This window comes from Alosa pseudoharengus, unplaced genomic scaffold, assembly GCF_046254945.1.
Source record: "Alosa pseudoharengus isolate Yale_2024_CS ecotype anadromous, Long Island Sound unplaced genomic scaffold, YU_APseudo_1.1 YU_APseudo_1.1_scf_8, whole genome shotgun sequence".
Taxonomy (NCBI): domain Eukaryota; kingdom Metazoa; phylum Chordata; class Actinopteri; order Clupeiformes; family Clupeidae; genus Alosa; species Alosa pseudoharengus.
This window is the reverse complement of record NW_027468870.1, coordinates 4,261,364-4,278,863: the sequence shown is the minus strand read 5'-3', so window position 1 is coordinate 4,278,863 and position 17,500 is coordinate 4,261,364. Positions and strand designations below refer to the sequence as shown.

The 17,500-nt window shown below is 44.8% G+C and overlaps 2 protein-coding genes across 6 annotated transcripts in view; one reads left to right on the top strand and one right to left on the bottom strand.

The window, feature by feature from the left end:
* The window catches only part of dbn1 (drebrin 1), a 122,771-nt gene extending 117,822 nt beyond the window's left edge, over positions 1-4,949 (top strand). For all 5 annotated transcript variants that reach the window (XM_076274441.1, XM_076274442.1, XM_076274439.1 and 2 more), the window contains one exon: positions 1,423-4,949. In XM_076274441.1, coding sequence (XP_076130556.1) covers positions 1,423-1,463 — 41 coding nt within the window. In that variant the 3' untranslated portion in view covers positions 1,464-4,949. The remainder of the gene's footprint in view (positions 1-1,422) is intronic.
* Positions 4,950-10,612: 5,663 nt separating this feature from the next.
* Positions 10,613-17,500, bottom strand: part of prr7 (proline rich 7 (synaptic)) — a 13,769-nt gene continuing 6,881 nt past the window's right edge. The window contains exon 2 of the mRNA XM_076274280.1: positions 10,613-11,193. Within this exon, the coding sequence (XP_076130395.1) occupies positions 10,613-11,193 (581 nt within the window). The remainder of the gene's footprint in view (positions 11,194-17,500) is intronic.

Sequence of the window (17,500 nt, the reverse complement as noted above, 5' to 3'; positions counted from 1 at the left end):
GTACGCTGCGCATCCCACGTTATTAGGCTACCGGCATGCCGACTACGAGGGCAGCGGAAAGTGAAAGTAATTGGGCTGCAATCGCACAGTCCAGAAGTAGGTTAAACAACTTTTACAAATAACGAATCCTGATTACCTCTGTGCTGCTGTCTGGGGCTTTTGCTAAATGCAAATCATGAAATACAAGCCTTACCGACAGTGAAAGACAACTTCTGATATAACGATAACGAAAGAAATTGTTTATTTTAACACGGTGGAGAAGGACGCATTTGCGCTGTGTTTGTAACACGGCATCCTTCATAAAACCAAAATATTCCCATATAACAGACGTGCTTTTCCTTTTAGTCACTAATTCCTCTTCACCCAAGTGTAGCCTACCTCGCTCGACTCACTATTTTCAGCCATCACGACTTAGCTCCCGCTTTAACACCTAAAACACCACACACCTAAACTGGTAGGGGACGGGCTTCTTGGGCTGCATGACCGCATCAGTTTGGTAAAATATGTTGACATTCAGAATGTGAATACACCATAGACTGTATGGAATGCGCACGGCACAGAAAATGTATCGAATTTATCGAAAATTAAGTAATCTTTGCGGTATGTCCATCGCAAGTGTTGATATCGCGATAACGATAGATTTTAGATATATCGTGCAGCCCTACTATAAAGGATCAATAATGTACACATATCATCCGATCCTATAGAGGATCAATAATGTACACATATCATCATATTCTTTAGAGGATCAATAATGTACACATATCATCCGATCCTATAGAGGATCAATAATGTACACATATCATCATATTCTTTAGAGGATCAATAATGTACACATATCATCCGATTCTATAAAGGATCAATAATGTACACATATCATCCGATCCTATAGAGGATCAATAATGTACACATATCATCCGATTCTATAAAGGATCAATAATGTACACATATCATCCGATCCTATAGAGGATCAATAATGTACACATATCATCATATTCTTTAGAGGATCAATAATGTACACATATCATCCGATCCTATAGAGGATCAATAATGTACAATAATGTACACATATCATCCGATCCTATAGAGGATCAATAATGTACACATATCATCATATTCTTTAGAGGATCAATAATGTACACATATCATCATATTCTTTAGAGGATTGGGCTGTAAATGTTCCAGAATCTTCTACCAAAATGGCTGCTAACTCTAGGAGAAGTACAAGCCTATGCCATAATGCATTACATAAGCCTTTAGTTTCACACACTTACATTTGGTATTCACAGACACAGACATTTCAGCTCTGCACACTGCAGTATCACAGCAGTATCACAAGCACAAATCTGAATGTTTTTTTTTTAATAACGTGTGTGTGTGTGTGTGTGTGTGTGTAAACGACGCCTTGTCTTTGCTCTGCAGCGATTGATGTGACGTGCTGGGATGCTGACGGGGATGATTAAAGATGGAGGACCAGCGGCGTCTCCCTGGCGCCGTCTTCACGGCGACGTCTCCACGACGACGTCTCCGCGGCAGTTTAAATACAAGCATCTTGCATCAAACAATAAAAGTAACATTAAAAAACGGAATTATTATTTCAGAGGGAAAAAAATATCCACCAACGAATGATTTAGGGTATTGTTAAAGATGCCAGTGGGTTGAGGAGCTCTTGGGGTGTGTGTGTGTGTGTTTGTGTGTGGCCGCAAGTGTTTCTGTGTGTGAGTGAGTGTGTATGCGTGTGTGTGAGTCCGAGAGGGAGTTTGTGCGTGTGTGTTGTAACTTATTTATTTCTCTCTTTTGCTATGCAGAGTAGCGCTCAGTGCTGGTTTAGGGTAGCACTAGTGTGTGTGGTGTGGAAATGGTAGACCCCGTGTTACAATCAGGAGTGCAGCATAGTAGCAAACCCATAATCTCACTCTCCTAGTACCTGTGTTAGACACGCAAACCCTCTTCTGCCCAGCCACGGCCTCGTGGAATGGTCTTCTCTGTGCAAAATGACCGTCTGCCAGTCCTGTGACCACCCGTCTGGACGGAGAAGGCCGAGGTGCCTACCTTAGATTATGAAGCGTTATAAAGGAGAAGACATCCAAGCTTTAGTGTTGGACGAGGCAGCCAGCCTCTGATTTTATTTTTGTTTTTAAGATGGTTATTTGTTTGTTTGTTTTTTATGGTGAGGACGGACAGTGCATTATCAGACAGCGCTGTCCAGCTGTAACGCTCTGAGTAGTCATCCCGTTAGTTTTGACAAACGAAATTATATAAAATATTTTGTATTTGTGTTTGTGCCAACTTTGCAATATCGTGTGATGTGATTCCACTCGGCCGAGTGCAGTGTCCCCTCTAGACCGCGCGGAGAGGACCTGAGTGGAGCCTATAAACTACCTAGCAAGCGTGCTAACCAAGCCCAGACGACAACTGAGTCTGGTCCGCATGTGGCCCACATCTGGGACCTGGGCCGGGTTTGTCTGGTTGTTGAAGAACCAGTGGCGTTGTGCGCTTGCATTGTTTGTGAGGCAACTCAGTGTAAACAACAGCTGTCAAAGCCTGTGTTTGTTTGATATTTTGATATTATAGCAGTAGTTATCGCTAAATAACTGACAATGCTAAAATGTTGTTGTGATTGGTTGCTGGGTTTTGACAGCTGTTTTGTTTCCGCTAAGTTGCCATGCAGTGCAATCCAGCAACGTCATCTATGAGTATTCACCAGATCGCAACTCATCTGGTGCTGACCCAGTTGAGATCCATTCAACATCCACATTGGGCTTGTTCAACATCCACATTGGGCTTTTTCAACATCCACATTGGGCTTGTTCAACATCCACATTGGGCTTGTTCAACATCCACATTGGGCTTGTTCGGCCATGTCTGGTCCAGAGCCAGCTGTCTGTCTGGGGAGCCATTTAGTAGAGAGTGTGGTGTGGATATGTAAACTAATTTAGGCAATAACTGATGTTTCTACAGCACTCGTTTGGAATGGTTGCTTACGTCTGAAATTAAAATTTGTTCTTGTGTGTCTCTTTGTGCGTATGAGTGTGAGTGTGTGGTTGTGTATGTGTGTGTGTGTGTTGCTGGTAGGGCTTGTGTGTTTGTGACATACCTGTACAAACTACATTGGAAACCTCCTGTAAGGGATTTGGCCATTGTCTTGTTTGGTTTCCTCTTCCCTCATTCGATCTCCTCCAATCCTCCCACTACGGAATAGCGTTCAGCCATAACACATTTAATCAGCAGGTAGAACAAGGCAGCAGGTGCTTTACAATGAAACTCAACAGGACCCAGTGGCGTCGTGGCAAACGAGCCGTGCTTGAGAGAGAAGCATAAATAGCGTCCATAAAAGCAGCGTTTCGCACCCTGTAGCCACATGCTGTGGTGGCCCTCACGCTAATGACAACAGCAACAGCATCGGAGCCTCCACATGAGTCCTTGCAGTAGCCCAGTCCTCACGAGTCCATTCGCCATCGAGTCCAGTGGCAACAGGAAGTAGTTGTCAGGGAAACCCCACAAGTGTTGGCGTGCAGAGAGGCCTCCGCCATGCGTACTACTGTATAGTGGAGTTGACCAGACTAGGGATTTGAAAGGGTCTGAGTGACGCACACCATCCATACTGTCTATCACTGTCACTGCGTAAGCTTCACGCTTACAGTAGCTCTCACTGTGGAAAACGGGACGCAGCCATATTAAAACTGTAGGCTGAGAGACTGGTGCGGTGGTTAAAAAAAACATCTCCTAACCGCTGCAAGTGAAAGGCAATTTTTAATCATAGCGTGAAGAACTAGCGTAGCTAGCGTAACCGCTAGCGTAGGAGGAGCCATTCAGAGATGCCCATTTGTGCCCGAGTCTGCTATTAAAGATGGAGGCAGTAGTAGTCCTAGAGGCCTCGTCACTCCAGCAAGTCAGTCCAGCCCTTACTCACAGGTCCGCAGTCGAGTGAGAGTTTGGGGATACACATTGGGAATGTTTGGGAATACACACTTGGAACGTTTTTTTGTTGTTTATTTTTCTCTAAATCCATCTCAAAGTTCTGGCAAGTCCTGAACTGAAATGAGCAGTAATTGTACCCCTCATGGCTGGAGGGAGGACAGAGTGTGTGTGTGTGTGTGTGTGTGTGTGTGCGTGGAGATCTAGAGAAGAGTGGCCCATCTCTTAATTAGCGTCACACTAAAAGTCTGGTCTATTCCTAGCCAGTTGATTTTTTCAGTTTATTCATTGCCAAATCACTGCCAATCACAACCCTCTGTACTCAAATATAGTTCCGATACATTTGAGTCCCATATACTTAAATATCTAGAATGGCATAACGCCTACATATATTATCGCATTTGTGTTAAAGTCTTACCATACGTACTGCAGGAAGTAGCCCATCCATCCTTAGCTTCAAAGCTTCATGAATACTATCTGCCCTTAATCCTTAGACCAAATTGCAGTACACTTCTGACATGTACTCTCTTGCACATGTGCACTATATGTTTTCATTATTACCATGGTGTGTTTTGAGTTTTATAAATTCTCAAGCAAATACTCTATTAAGGCTTAGACTGTCTTCTGTCTTCCTAGCTTGCTTTGATTGACTTGTTTTTGTCTCTTTGTTTTGTGTACTATACGATACGCTTCAAGTGATTCAGTATACCCTGTTAAACATCACTGCATTTTAACCACATGGATGGGAAAAGACATGAGAGCAATAAAACCCTGAGCTAAGTAGTGTTGTCCCTGTACATAGAGCTGGGATTGAACTAATGCCGATGCTACACGTAACTACTCTGCTAAACTGACTGAGTTCTGGCCTTTCCAGAAGTTTCTGTACCAAGAGACAGAGTTTCCCCTTTGGGCTCTGGGGAAGGAATAGGGTCCCTCGCATCTTTAACAATAACCAACACCGACCGACACCCTCCCAACTTCCAGTGTGCTCCCCCACCCCCCCCAGGCTACCCGGTAGTGATTATTATGCCCCCCCCCCCCACACCCTTACTCCACACTACTACTAGGAGACTATTATCACCTCCACTCCTACGACTAGTGTTCCTGCTATACTGTATTATACGAACACAACAAATACTACAACTCCCCTACTCTCTCTCTCTCCCAGATGCAAGGCTAGGCATTTTTTTTTCTTTTGGGAAAATATATATATATAAATATATAATTTTCTAAATTATCTCTTTCCCTGTTTTCGGTCTGCTTCTCACACACTGTTTTTTGAAACAAGCACAAGATTTTTGTGACATGCTATGTGCTTATGTATGTTAATAAAAGACTTTGAAAAATTCCAAATTTATTTGTTGTTCTGTCCAGAAGCATGACACAAACCAGCTTCCAAAAGTCCTTCAGGGAACTCAGGAAAGTATCGGTCTGTCTCAGAGCCCTCCACTGTCCATCAGAGAGGCCGAGAGAGAAAGAAGAGTGCAGCCATTCTCGTTGAGCTCCTGAATTTATTTCAAAAGATTTATTTTGGAGAAAAATGGAAACTTCCTGTGGGTATTGTACAGATTATGATTATCTCTAAATGACAAACAGCGTAGACAACTAAAGAACTGACACAAGTAGCAGCAGTGAAGGAGAATGCACCAGGAATCATCATTACTTCCCTTACACACACACACACATAAAAAGATGCACCCGCACACCCATAAACACACACACACCCATAAACACACGCACCCACACACACATAAACACACACGCCCATAAACACACGCACCCCACACACATAAACACGCGCACCCACACACGCCCATAAACACGCGCACCCACACACGTAAACACACATACCCACACACTCACTTACAGTACGTGCTGATGGCATGCTACATGGAAGTCCACAATCAACAAACATTCAAGTGAACAGTATTGATGAGTGACTAACAAACATTAACCTAGTGACCATGTCAAATAACCCAGGTCAACGCAGTCATCTAAACACACACACACACACACATATATAAACACAGGTTTGAGTGTGAAAGAGATGTCTCTGATTTAGCGCCAAATCCAGTGTGGCTCTGGTTAGGATTCGAGTCAGAACTGGTTTCAGTCCGGATTCTGCTGTTCCCTCTGTGCTGATAAACCAGTGTGTGTGTGTGTGTGTTCCCTGCTCTGCCACTTGCTTTGGAGAAGGGGTGTGTGAGTAATGGTAGATGATGTCTGGTCTTCTTGTGAAAAAGAGAAATAGTCCAAGCTAGCCCCTGCGTCAAATAGTCATTAATTATTTAACCCAAATGTAGAAATCTATTTGGTGAAAACTTAAGTAGCACCTATCATCTGTTCCGTGGGCTGAATGCACACTGCGATGGAGATGTCCAAACGGGATGATCTAAATCTCCTTCACTTAAACTTCAGACACGTCAGCCATCTTGTTCCTCATGCTTCTTTAATCGTGATGTCTGAATGAACGTGTCAAGTAACGTGTCAAGTAAAATCCTGTGGAATAATAATTAACAGTGCGTCCAAACCCTAACCCGGCCTTCTGTCTGTCAAGAGATATTTCTCGTCAGTGTTGTTCATAACAAAGTAAGAGATGTTTCTCGTCAGTGTTGTTCATAACAAAGTAAGAGATATTTCTCGTCAGTGTTGTTCATCGTCATTCATAAACACCAGATGGTCAATTTGCAGCCTGTGATTCTCTGTGCTTTCCCACAACGCCATCAGCACGGCATCATAACACGCTGCCCATATCAGCAACACACGCCAGCGCAAATGAAGAGGGCCTATGTGGGGTGGTAGAGCACGGGTAAGACACCTGTGCCCATGTGGGGTGGTAGAGCACGGGTAAGACACCTGTGCCCATGTGGGGTGGTAGAGCATGGGTAAGACACCTGCGCACATGTGGGGTGGTAGAGGGCCTATGTGGGGTGGTAGAGCACGGGTAAGACACCTGTGGGTGTTAGTGAGTGTGCTCCTATGGCAGAAGAGACATGGGATGGGTGGATACCCTCCTCCACTCCTCTCTCTCTCTCCTTTCTCTCTCTCTCACTCCTCTCTCTCTCTAACTCCTTTCTCTCTCACACTCCTTTCTCTCTCTCACTCCTTTCTCTCTCTCTCTCTCCTTTCTCTCTCTCTCACTCCTTTCTCTCTCTCTCTCTCCTTTCTCTCTCTCTCACTCCTTTCTCTCTCTCTCTCTCCTTTCTCTCTCTCACTCCTCTCTCTCTCTAACTCCTTTCTCTCTCTCTCTCTCCTTTCTCTCTCTCTCTCTCCTTTCTCTCTCTCACTCCTCTCTCTCTCTCACTCCTTTCTCTCTCTCTCCTTTCTCTCTCTCACTCCTCTCTCTCTCTAACTCCTTTCTCTCTCTCTCTCTCCTTTCTCTCTCTCTCTCACTCCTTTCTCTCTCTCTCTCTCCTTTCTCTCTCTCTCACTCCTTTCTCTCTCTCTCTCACACTCCTTTCTCTCTCTCTCACTCACTTTCTCTTTTCACTCTCTCACTCACTTTCTCTCTCTCACTCACTTTTTCTCTCTCTCACTAACTCTCTTTATCTCTCACTCTCTTTATCTCTCTCACTCACTTTCTCTCTCTCTCACTCACTTTCTCTTTCTCTCTCTCACTCACTTTCTCTCTCTCTCACTCACATTCTCTCTCTCTCACTCACTTTCTCTCTTTTTCACTCTCTTTTTCTCTCTCACTAACTCTCTTTATCTCTCACTCTCTCATACACTCACTCTTTCTCTCTTACTCACTCTCTGTCACTCTCTTTCTCTCTCTCTTTCTCATTTTATGTAAACAGACACAGAGGTCTCCTCCTGGTCTGTCTCCTAGCAACACATGTACTGGCACAGCAAGGCAAAGAAAGAGACCGAGATATGGAGAGAGGGAAGTGTGTGTGTGTGTGTGTGTGAGAGAGAGAGAGGAGGCTGTTTGCACCTCGGTCTCTCATCTCTCGTGTGATGGAAAAAACGCAAAGATGGATATTGAGTCGGAGAAGCAGGCAAAGACTAAGAAGATTGAGCTTAGCACAGAGTTTCACATCTCACACACTCACACAGACACTCAAATGGTGCTTTGAATTCAAAGAGGTATACAGATATAATAAATGTACATTAATAAAAACTGTAGTGATGGGAGGTGGCAAAGCATGGACTCTGATTGGCCACAGACCACATACTGTGTTGAGGGTTTTTAATTCTGTTTTTCATCCACAACACCCCTCGCATATTAAACAGACATTCATCTGCGGCTAAAACAATTCTGAAGATACCTCTCATCCTCTTAAACTGACTTCAAATTTGATGAACCACACAATAAGTGACAGCCTTTAACTGATTGTCTCGATTCAACTGTTTCCGTTATAAAAAATATCATCTTGTTGGGTTAGCATTAAGGTGCTTACGATTACCCTATACTGTAAGTTGCCACCTACAAAGTCTGAAAAAATAGGTCTCATTTTAACACACTGGCAGCTAACCTAGCTTAATTCACAAAACCATACACAAGCTGTGTACAATTGTCCTCACCTCAAAAAGGGTCTGGCTTGTTTATTGACAATAAAATTTGTCTAATGAAGTAGAAGTCAGACCTATGTTCCAGAAGGGTGTGAATGTTAGCATAAAAAAAAGAGACATTCAGTTAACACCACGTTCTTTGCCTTGTCATAAGCTGAAATGGAAAGGGACTTGCCTAAAGGCCTTCTATAACTCGAAGACACTTAGTAGTGAGTTCGTAGTGGAATTTGTAGATTTTTTTCCACCATTGTCATAATTTCTACCAGTTTTAGTCAACTGAAAACAGGCTTTCAATGGGACAAGGCTCAAGCCTGAAATAGCTTGATAGCATTTCACAACATTTTTTGTTGTAGGGGAACATTAAATAAGATAACTTATTTTCTCTCATTTCGTTGACCATTCTGTTGACCTCAGATCTAAAAACCATCCTAATAAATCAGCCATGTTTGCAGTAAGAGTGCACTAACACTGTTCTGCATGTGGAATTCAATGATTAATTCACGGTAAGTCGTTAGTCATATTAAGTTGTACTGTAGGCTATCTATCACAAAATAACACCGTTCATCTTAAAACGATCTGATGGCTCATGTTTATGCATTTCTAGTGTTGTTTTTCTCTCCAGCTGCTAAATAGGCAGAGTTAATTGGTCTGAGAGACTATAAGCGTTTGGCTAGGCGGTATGAACTGGTGGTTTTATGCTAATGCCGCGCTCGCTAATTGCCTTTCCTGGTGTATGGTGTGGCCGTCCTAATCACAAGTGGAGATCATCCAGTCTGAAAGCCACAGAGAAAGCAGGAAGCAGAGCGCGGCGTTTCGCATGTCAAGATGTTTTGAGATGACGACAGCCTGTGGGTGTGGGGAAGTGGCAGGGGTTACCTCGGTTCCTCCCAACAACGTGGGTGAAAAGGAAAAAAAAAAAAAACCCAGCGACAGAAGAAGGCAACAAAGAAACGAATGGAGTCCTTTGATGGAAATCACTCTATTTCAAGGCCATGAGCCGCTCCAGGCAAACACAACCAGCTGCTGTGATGTGACGTGACATGGCTACGTTACGTACGACGACTAGCAACGAGGAGTGTCACGGAAGACTCCTGTATCGGTCCTTGCGCTTTCAAACGATGAGGAATAAAAAAAAGGATAAACATGACTCCAGAGTAGAGTTCAACAAGCCCAAAAATCATTTGCTTCTGTAAACAAGCAGTTTAAAACTCAAAGTCTACCAATCGTGGCACTATCAGGAGACAGACAAGTGGATAGGTAACTTTCACTTAGCTACAGCTACAGCAACCCACATTACACAGGAAATTAAATCATCAAAACAAGCAATAAGACCAAGGGACTCTTCTCAACTATGCACCACAGTTCAAAATTTCTAATTTCTCAAGTAGGTGTCCAGTCTTGTTTCAATTAGGGATTGCTAATTGTCAAAAATAAATGTTGTTCAGTGAAAATAGGTTTGGGGAAGAATACAAAAAGTTGTTGCTATGGTCTTCGGCTCATTCTTTATCCCAAAGCCCATCTAAAGTCATCTGCGCTCGTGTTGTTGACCAAGATCGATTAAAATACAAATACAACAGAAACGGTCTTTCTCAGTTAGTCTCTGACTAGAACTGTGGTCCCGTTTGTACAGTAGCGACGGAGCAGAAGAGTAATGTTGGCTCCTGCTCTCGTGCGAACAGTCTTGAGGAGGTGCAGGGAGCACGCCATGGCACCCAAGAGCATACACGCTTCCACAGGAGGCTCCTGGACGTCATGGCACCCAAGAGCATACAAGCTTCCACAGGAGGATCCTGGACGTCATGGCAACAGCGATTCACATTATAGTTCCAGATCCGCAGCTCTCTAATTCCAGTGGATGGGCTACAGAGACAGAATAAGAAAGAGAGAGAGAGAGAGAGAGAGAGAGAGAGAGACAGAGGGAGGGAGGGAGACGTGCTGCACAAATGTTCTCCCCAGTCAGCATTATCCACTGCAGCCCTCCTTAATCATTTGAGCCGTGAGCAACACAAACAAAAATAATCTCTTAATTTTCCAAAAAGCCGAACCTGAAACACAGAAGAGCACCAGCTTCTCTGCAGAAGCAGGAGATGAGGTGAGATGACCACACGTCGCTGACCAACCCATTCACACACACACACACACACACACACGCGCGCGTGGGGGGGGGGGGGGCAGGGAGTCCTCAGACCGCCGTGCTGCGTCCCAGCAGGGGGTGGGCGGTGGGCAGCCCGCAGTCCTCCTCTAGCTCCCTGAGCAGCTGCAGGCCGAGCCCCGGGCCCCCGCCTCCGCCGCCGTGTCCGAGTCCGAGTCCGAGCGTCCGGCCGTCGCGCGGCATGGTGGCGATGAAGGACACGCGGGGCTCCAGGGGGAAGCTGCGGCGCTCCAGACCCAGCCCAGCGGGCAGACGGCCCAGCGAGTCCCATCGGCGCGGCGCGGCGGGCAGCCTGATGAGCGTGGAGCAGCCGTGATGACCGTGCTGACCGCGGAGCGACAGCGGCAGCACCAGGCCCACGGACTCAGGGTTGGCCTTGCTGATGTCCGGCTCCTGGGGGACTCTGGGGGCGCGTGGCGGGGCTTTCAGTGTCCCGCCGACCACGCTGCCGCCACTGCTGCTGCTGCTGCTGTCTCGGGGGGCGCGCAGGATCGGGGGAGGCTCACGCGGAGGTTCGGCCAGGACTTCGTTGTAAGGAGGCGGAGGGTCTTCCATCAGAACGGCCTCCTCGTAACACGGCGGCTGTCCACAGGGGTCACTGTCCACTGGAACTGAACCACAAGAATAAATATTACCCATGATGCATCACATAAATCACAGAAACTGCATTTTATTATTTATTTCTATATTTGTATTTCTTTTTCCATGTTTGCATGTGCTCCTGAAGCTCAGCAAGAAAGGTGCAATGCATTCAATATCTGTGGAATGACATTTGTGTATGAAAATGTACACACTGAACTGTACTGTACTTTAGATAAAAAGTGTTTGCTTGCCAAATTACTTTGTAAATGTATTTATTTTAACAAGAGTATGCACATATTAGAGTACTGTCAAATATTGATTTGATTATTGTCAGGGCTGTAGTGAAGGCTAAATGCAATTTCGGAAATAGCGTTTACGCACCTCTAAATTGCACTTATCCACCTCTAAACAGCCTACCATTCTTAAGCCAGTTCAAATGAAGCTTATGTCATTTTACAATTGCCTATAGTTCCGTATTGCTAGTTTCATATGGTTGAACTTGCACAAGATGTAGTTTATCCATATTGTGCTGCATTATAGACCAATCATCTTGCAGCAGCCAGCAGGAAGCAGCAGGATGCATCAAAGATTGATCACAGTCACTACACTAGACCACATGTCACGAATTTGGCTAATGCAGTGCTCCCCAAACGTTTTCTTCAGAGGACCAGAGACTCGGAGTATGTCAGTAACCGTAAATAGCTTAGTGATGTGAACAACAGCAGTCTACCTTAGTTGAATATTAATCCATTACAGTACGGTACATTTAATCATAGGTTATCATCATCTAATAGCATTGTAAACTGTGTTTATTTTATATTGCCATCATGCCACATCAATATGCTGCTCTGCCGCTCTTGCACATTCCACGGCCGAAATCCAACCATGTTCAACTCTGACAGCGGCCCGGTGAAAATCATAGCTATTTTGCGATGAGTCAAAAAGCCAGACAAACACCCAACAAGGAGGACACTCTACCTAGGCCACAAATACCCAACAATCAAGTTAGCCTCCCCCACTCAACCAAATGCGAACATTATTTTCCTGTTGGACATAACGCTAAGCTGGAAAGACAATACTGGACATTTACAGTAGATGAAGGATCACTATTTGGCCGTCCTTCACTTAATTTACGAATAATTATTGGCCATTTTTAACGCTGATACCGATAGATTGACAAATAGCTAATATTGCCCATAATATTGGCACACCCATTCATTCGGGCTGTAGTCGCATATTGTAAATACATAAACAGTGCTTTGATGTGCCCTACACTAAAATGAAGTCTTTTCACACATGAGTCTTGTTATCCTATCGTTACGGGGCCCTAGCTGTGAGAGACGGCAGTTGCATTGCAGGTATGTGATATGGTCACTAACAAACAGGATGCACACAAGGCTGCAGACGACCTCTGGCTTCTGCATCAAGGTCACGCCACTCTGCCAGGACAACACAGTTAAGAGTGACAAGGTGTGTGTGTGTGTGCGTGTGTCAAAACTAGTACCTACGGGTACTCAAACGCTGATAAATCAAATGACTAAGGGGACGATGTGGTACAGCAAGCAGTGTTGTTATCTCACTGTACCACTAATGGACTTTTTGAGAATACCCTAATATTTTTTTTTATTAAAGCATTAAGATCAATTTCCAAAAGATGTTTTTCCATTCCTCTTTGTAGTAAACTTTAGCATGTGTATGTACGGGTTATGTAAAACTTATGAGCACAACTGTATATACTGCATAAAGCTTCATGGTTATGTTGTCCTCTTCTCGAGAACTCTCTAATGAAATGGAAGAAAAACAAGCAGGTCATTTTTTCTTAATCATTCTCCCTCGCCGATCGCCTGCTTCCTAATCACATTAGCGTCTGTTTATCAGAGCTGACTGCGTGGAGCTCGCAGCCTCATTTACACACGAGCAGATCCAGCGAGTGCTGGCAGACATGAGAGGGCGCTCTGGGTACGGTGGCCTGCAGGGGACATACTTCACCCCTGAGGAGAGGATTACCCTTCAGTATCCACTACAGCAAGCATGAGCCAAGGACAGGACCAGAGAGTGTGTGTGTGTGTGTGTGTGTTTAGGGGGGGGGGGGTATTTCCAGGGGATGACACTACTGTTGTTGGAAACATAGAACTGGAACTGAGACACTGTTGGAACTGCTCATGAAGGAGACAAAAATTGAATGCAAATGAACCTCGTAGTGCCACAGAACCTGCAGTGGGGCCTTAACTGATTTGGGTCTGTAACCCACAGAACCTGCAGTGGGACCTTAACTGATTTGGGTCTGTAACCCACAGAACCTGCAGTGGGACCTTAACTGATTTGGGTCTGTAACCCACAGAACCTGCACATTGATTTGGGTCTGGGATCGTCTGGCACTGTAACACTTGGAACAAAACGCTAATGTGTGGGAGACTCCTGGGAACATCCCAGTCACCAACCACAGTTGAGCTGCTGGACATAGTGGACATACTGGACATTTATCCCATGCAGTTTGTCACTCGCACTGCAAGCTCCACTCCTCAAGCAGTAAAAGGGATTAGCCTCCTGTCTGCCTGTTCCTCCTTTTGCCTGCCTGTCTGCCTGTTTGTCTGTTTTGTAGTCTACTGGTTTACGTATCGGTACGCCTGCCTGTCTGTTTTGTAGTCTACTGGTTTACGTATCGGTACGCCTGCCTGATTTCTAGCCTGTCTACTTGCCTGTCTTTCTGTTCATGTGAGTTGTCACCAGCCTGCATGTCACTCCTTCATTGCTGTTGTCTTCTGTTACAGTACATATTTCTGATTTTCTTGTGTGTGTGGGGGGGGGGGGTTGTAGCACAACATCTTCACAGTTCATTAGGAAACAAACGTCCGTATTAAAAGACCTTTGAGCAAAAACCAAACAGACAGACAGACAGACAGACAGACAGACAGGAAGGCAGACAGACAGACAGACAGACAGACAAACAGACAAAGCCAGTGGTCAGAGAAGAGGGCCGGACACCCCGCAGGATCAAAGGACTTCCTCCACACACACACACACACACACACACACACACACACACACACACACACACATCAAAGCAGTCGTGATCACTTCATGATGATATTCATTGTTGCCCTGTGTCTGGCCCTGTGTCTGTTGTCCTGTGTCTGTTGCCCTGTGTCTGGCCCTGTATCTGTTGCCCTGTGTCTGTTGCCCTGTGTCTGTTGCCCTGTGTCTGTTGTCCTGTGTCTGTTGCCCTGTGTCGGTCCCTGAACGTAAGTGCTCTGACATTTGTGGCCGAGGATATTACTGCGTTAGTCGTCAATCTACATCACATCACTGCAGTGCATCTCATAGGGAGGGAGTAGTGTTGGACATCAGTAACTAGGGAGAGAGTAGTGTTGGGTATCAGGGCCATAGGGAGAGAGTAGTGTTGGGTATCAGGGCCATAGGGAGAGAGTAGTGTTGGGTATCAGTAACTAGGGAGAGAGTAGTGTTGGGTATCAGTAACTAGGGGCCATAGGGAGAGAGTAGTGTTGGGTATCAGGGCCATATGGAGAGAGTAGTGTTGGGTATCAGGGCCATAGGGAGAGAGTAGTGTTGGGTATGAGTAACTAGGGCCATAGGGAGAGAGTAGTGTTGGGTATCAGGGACATAGAGAGAGAGTAGTGTTGGGTATCAGTAACTAGGGAGAGAGTAGTGTTGGGTATGAGTAACTAGGGCCATAGGGAGAGAGTAGTGTTGGGTATCAGGGCCATAGGGAGAGAGTAGTGTTGGGTATCAGTAACTAGGGCCATAGGGAGAGAGTAGTGTTGGGTATGAGTAACTAGGGCCATAGGGAGAGAGTAGTGTTAGGTATCATTAACTAGGGAGAGAGTAGTGTTGGGTATCAGGGCCATAGGGAGAGAGTAGTGTTGGGTATCAGGGCCATAGGGAGAGAGTAGTGTTGGGTATCAGTAACTAGGGAGAGAGTAGTGTTGGGTATCAGGGCCATAGGGAGAGAGTAGTGTTGGGTATGAGTAACTAAGGCCATTGGGTATGAGTAACTAGGGCCTTTGACATAAAACATCCACACAGCCCACAAAATAGTGAGTCTGTCCAGTCAACAGTGCCTCTCTGAGGTGATCTCTGTTTGTGTACGTAGTATGTACACATCAAGAGTCCTTCAAACATATTTCCTGATGTGAGATAAGCAAGGGCCTCAGCTAAAGGAAACTGACAGGAAGCACTGTGCAGTGAATCTCACGAGGTAATGTATAGTGCAGCCTATATCCAAACGTGTGTACACAAGGTAATGTATAGTGCAGCCTATATCCAAACGTGTTTACAAAAGGTAATGTATAGTGCAGCCTATATCCAAACGTGTGCACCAGGTAATGTATAGTGCAGCCTATATCCAAACGTGTGCACCAGGTAATGTATAGTGCAGCCTATATCCAAACGTGTACACGAGGTAATGTATAGTGCAGCCTATATCCAAACGTGTGCACGAGGTAATGTGTAGTGCAGCCTATATCCAAACGTGTACACGAGGTAATGTATAGTGCAGCCTATATCCAAACGTGTGCATGAGGTAATGTATAGTGCAGCCTATATCCAAATGTGTGTACACGAGGTAATGTATAGCCTATATCTTAACGTGTGTACACGAGCTAATGTATACTGCAATCTATATCCAAACGTGTACACGAGGTAATGTATAGTGCAAGCTATATCCAAACATGTGCATGAGGTAATGTATAGTGCAGCCTATATCGAAACGTGTGCATGAGGTAATGTATAGTGCAGCCTATATCCAAAACGTGTGTGCATGAGGTAATGTATACTGACGCCTATATCCAAATGTGTGCACGAGGTAATGTATAGTGCAGCCTATATCCAAACATGTGCACAAGGTAATGTATACTGCAATCTATATCCAAACGTGTGTACACGAGGTAATGTATAGCCTATATCCAAACGTGTGTACACAAGGTAATGTATACTGCAATCTATATCCAAACGTGTACACGAGGTAATGTATAGTGCAGCCTATATCCAAACCAGGGTTTCCGTTGTCCGGTAATTACCGGACATTGGCCGAAAAAAAAATTAAATGTCCGACAAAATTAAATCTCTCCGGTCAAATTGTCCGATTGAAATTGGCTAATAATCCCTTCCCCTAACGCAATCTGAATTTGAGAATAAGCCTTAATAGGTAAACCTATATTATACGTCCTCTGGCTATGTTTTTAAATGAACAGGCTCTAGGCCTACCGTTTGAAAAGTAAGCTATTAAACAACACGCATAGCCTGCTGCATTTCAAATAGGAAGCGCACGCTTAAAACGTCTATGTTAACAAATGAGTGAGGCGGTTCAAACATGGCCAGGCCCAGGCAGAGCCTTAAAAGTTTTTTCAGAGGCCAGACGCGATGGATGATGATAAATTGGTAACGTCTGAAGCCTCATATGTCCGGTCAACTCCACCACCACCAGATAAAAAGCAGAAGTGTCGGGCGTAGGCCTATCTGTCAGAATCAGTGACATTGGAAGTGGAGTAGCGGGGGGTGCGGCCGCTCCAAGACACTGTCATTCTCCGTGTACACTGGACATGCAAAGTGTTCTTTACCCAAAGCAGTAGGCCTATGCGTTCTCTGTCTATGATCTGCAGGGTTAGGGCCTCCTCGACGAGGCGATTACTGGTGCGCGGATAATTTCTGGCACAATAAAACGGCATCATTGAACCGCGGCCGAAAGAAAAAAAAAACTAAACATTTCCCAGAATAGGAAACATTTCTTAATTTATTGTTATCAAATAAAGAGGCATAGCATTAGGGGGTAGTGGTGTTAGCGCTCATTCTTGTGTGTGCGCATCTGTGTAAGTTAAACAGTCACCACTGGAGATAATGTGGGTAGCAGCAACAAACAACGTAGCCTTTTTAAAACAACGAATGAAGCGGACTCTTGCTGTCCATGAAAAGATACTGGCTAGATCTTGTTAGGCATGTTTAAGTTGGGCTAATGAACATGTCGCATTCTATAAGTTACATAGCCTGTCTCCAGTTTTCCTAAATTTGACTTATTAAGAAGGGATAATAGGATATTTGACCGGCATATCATCAAAATGTCCGGAAAACGAAACCTCTGCCGGTACGGTGTTCATTTTAGGACATCCTCAGACTCATGTGTCAGACTCAGAAAAATATCTGTCAACTTCAGACAAAACTGCCTCAGCGTCAGAAAAACCTCTGTCATCTTCAGACAAAACTGCCTCAGCATCAGAAAAAACAGACTCAGGTGTCAGACTCAGAAAAACATCTGTCATCTTCAGACAAAACTGACTCAGCGTCAGAAAAACCTCTGTCATCCTCAGGTAAAACTGCTTCAAA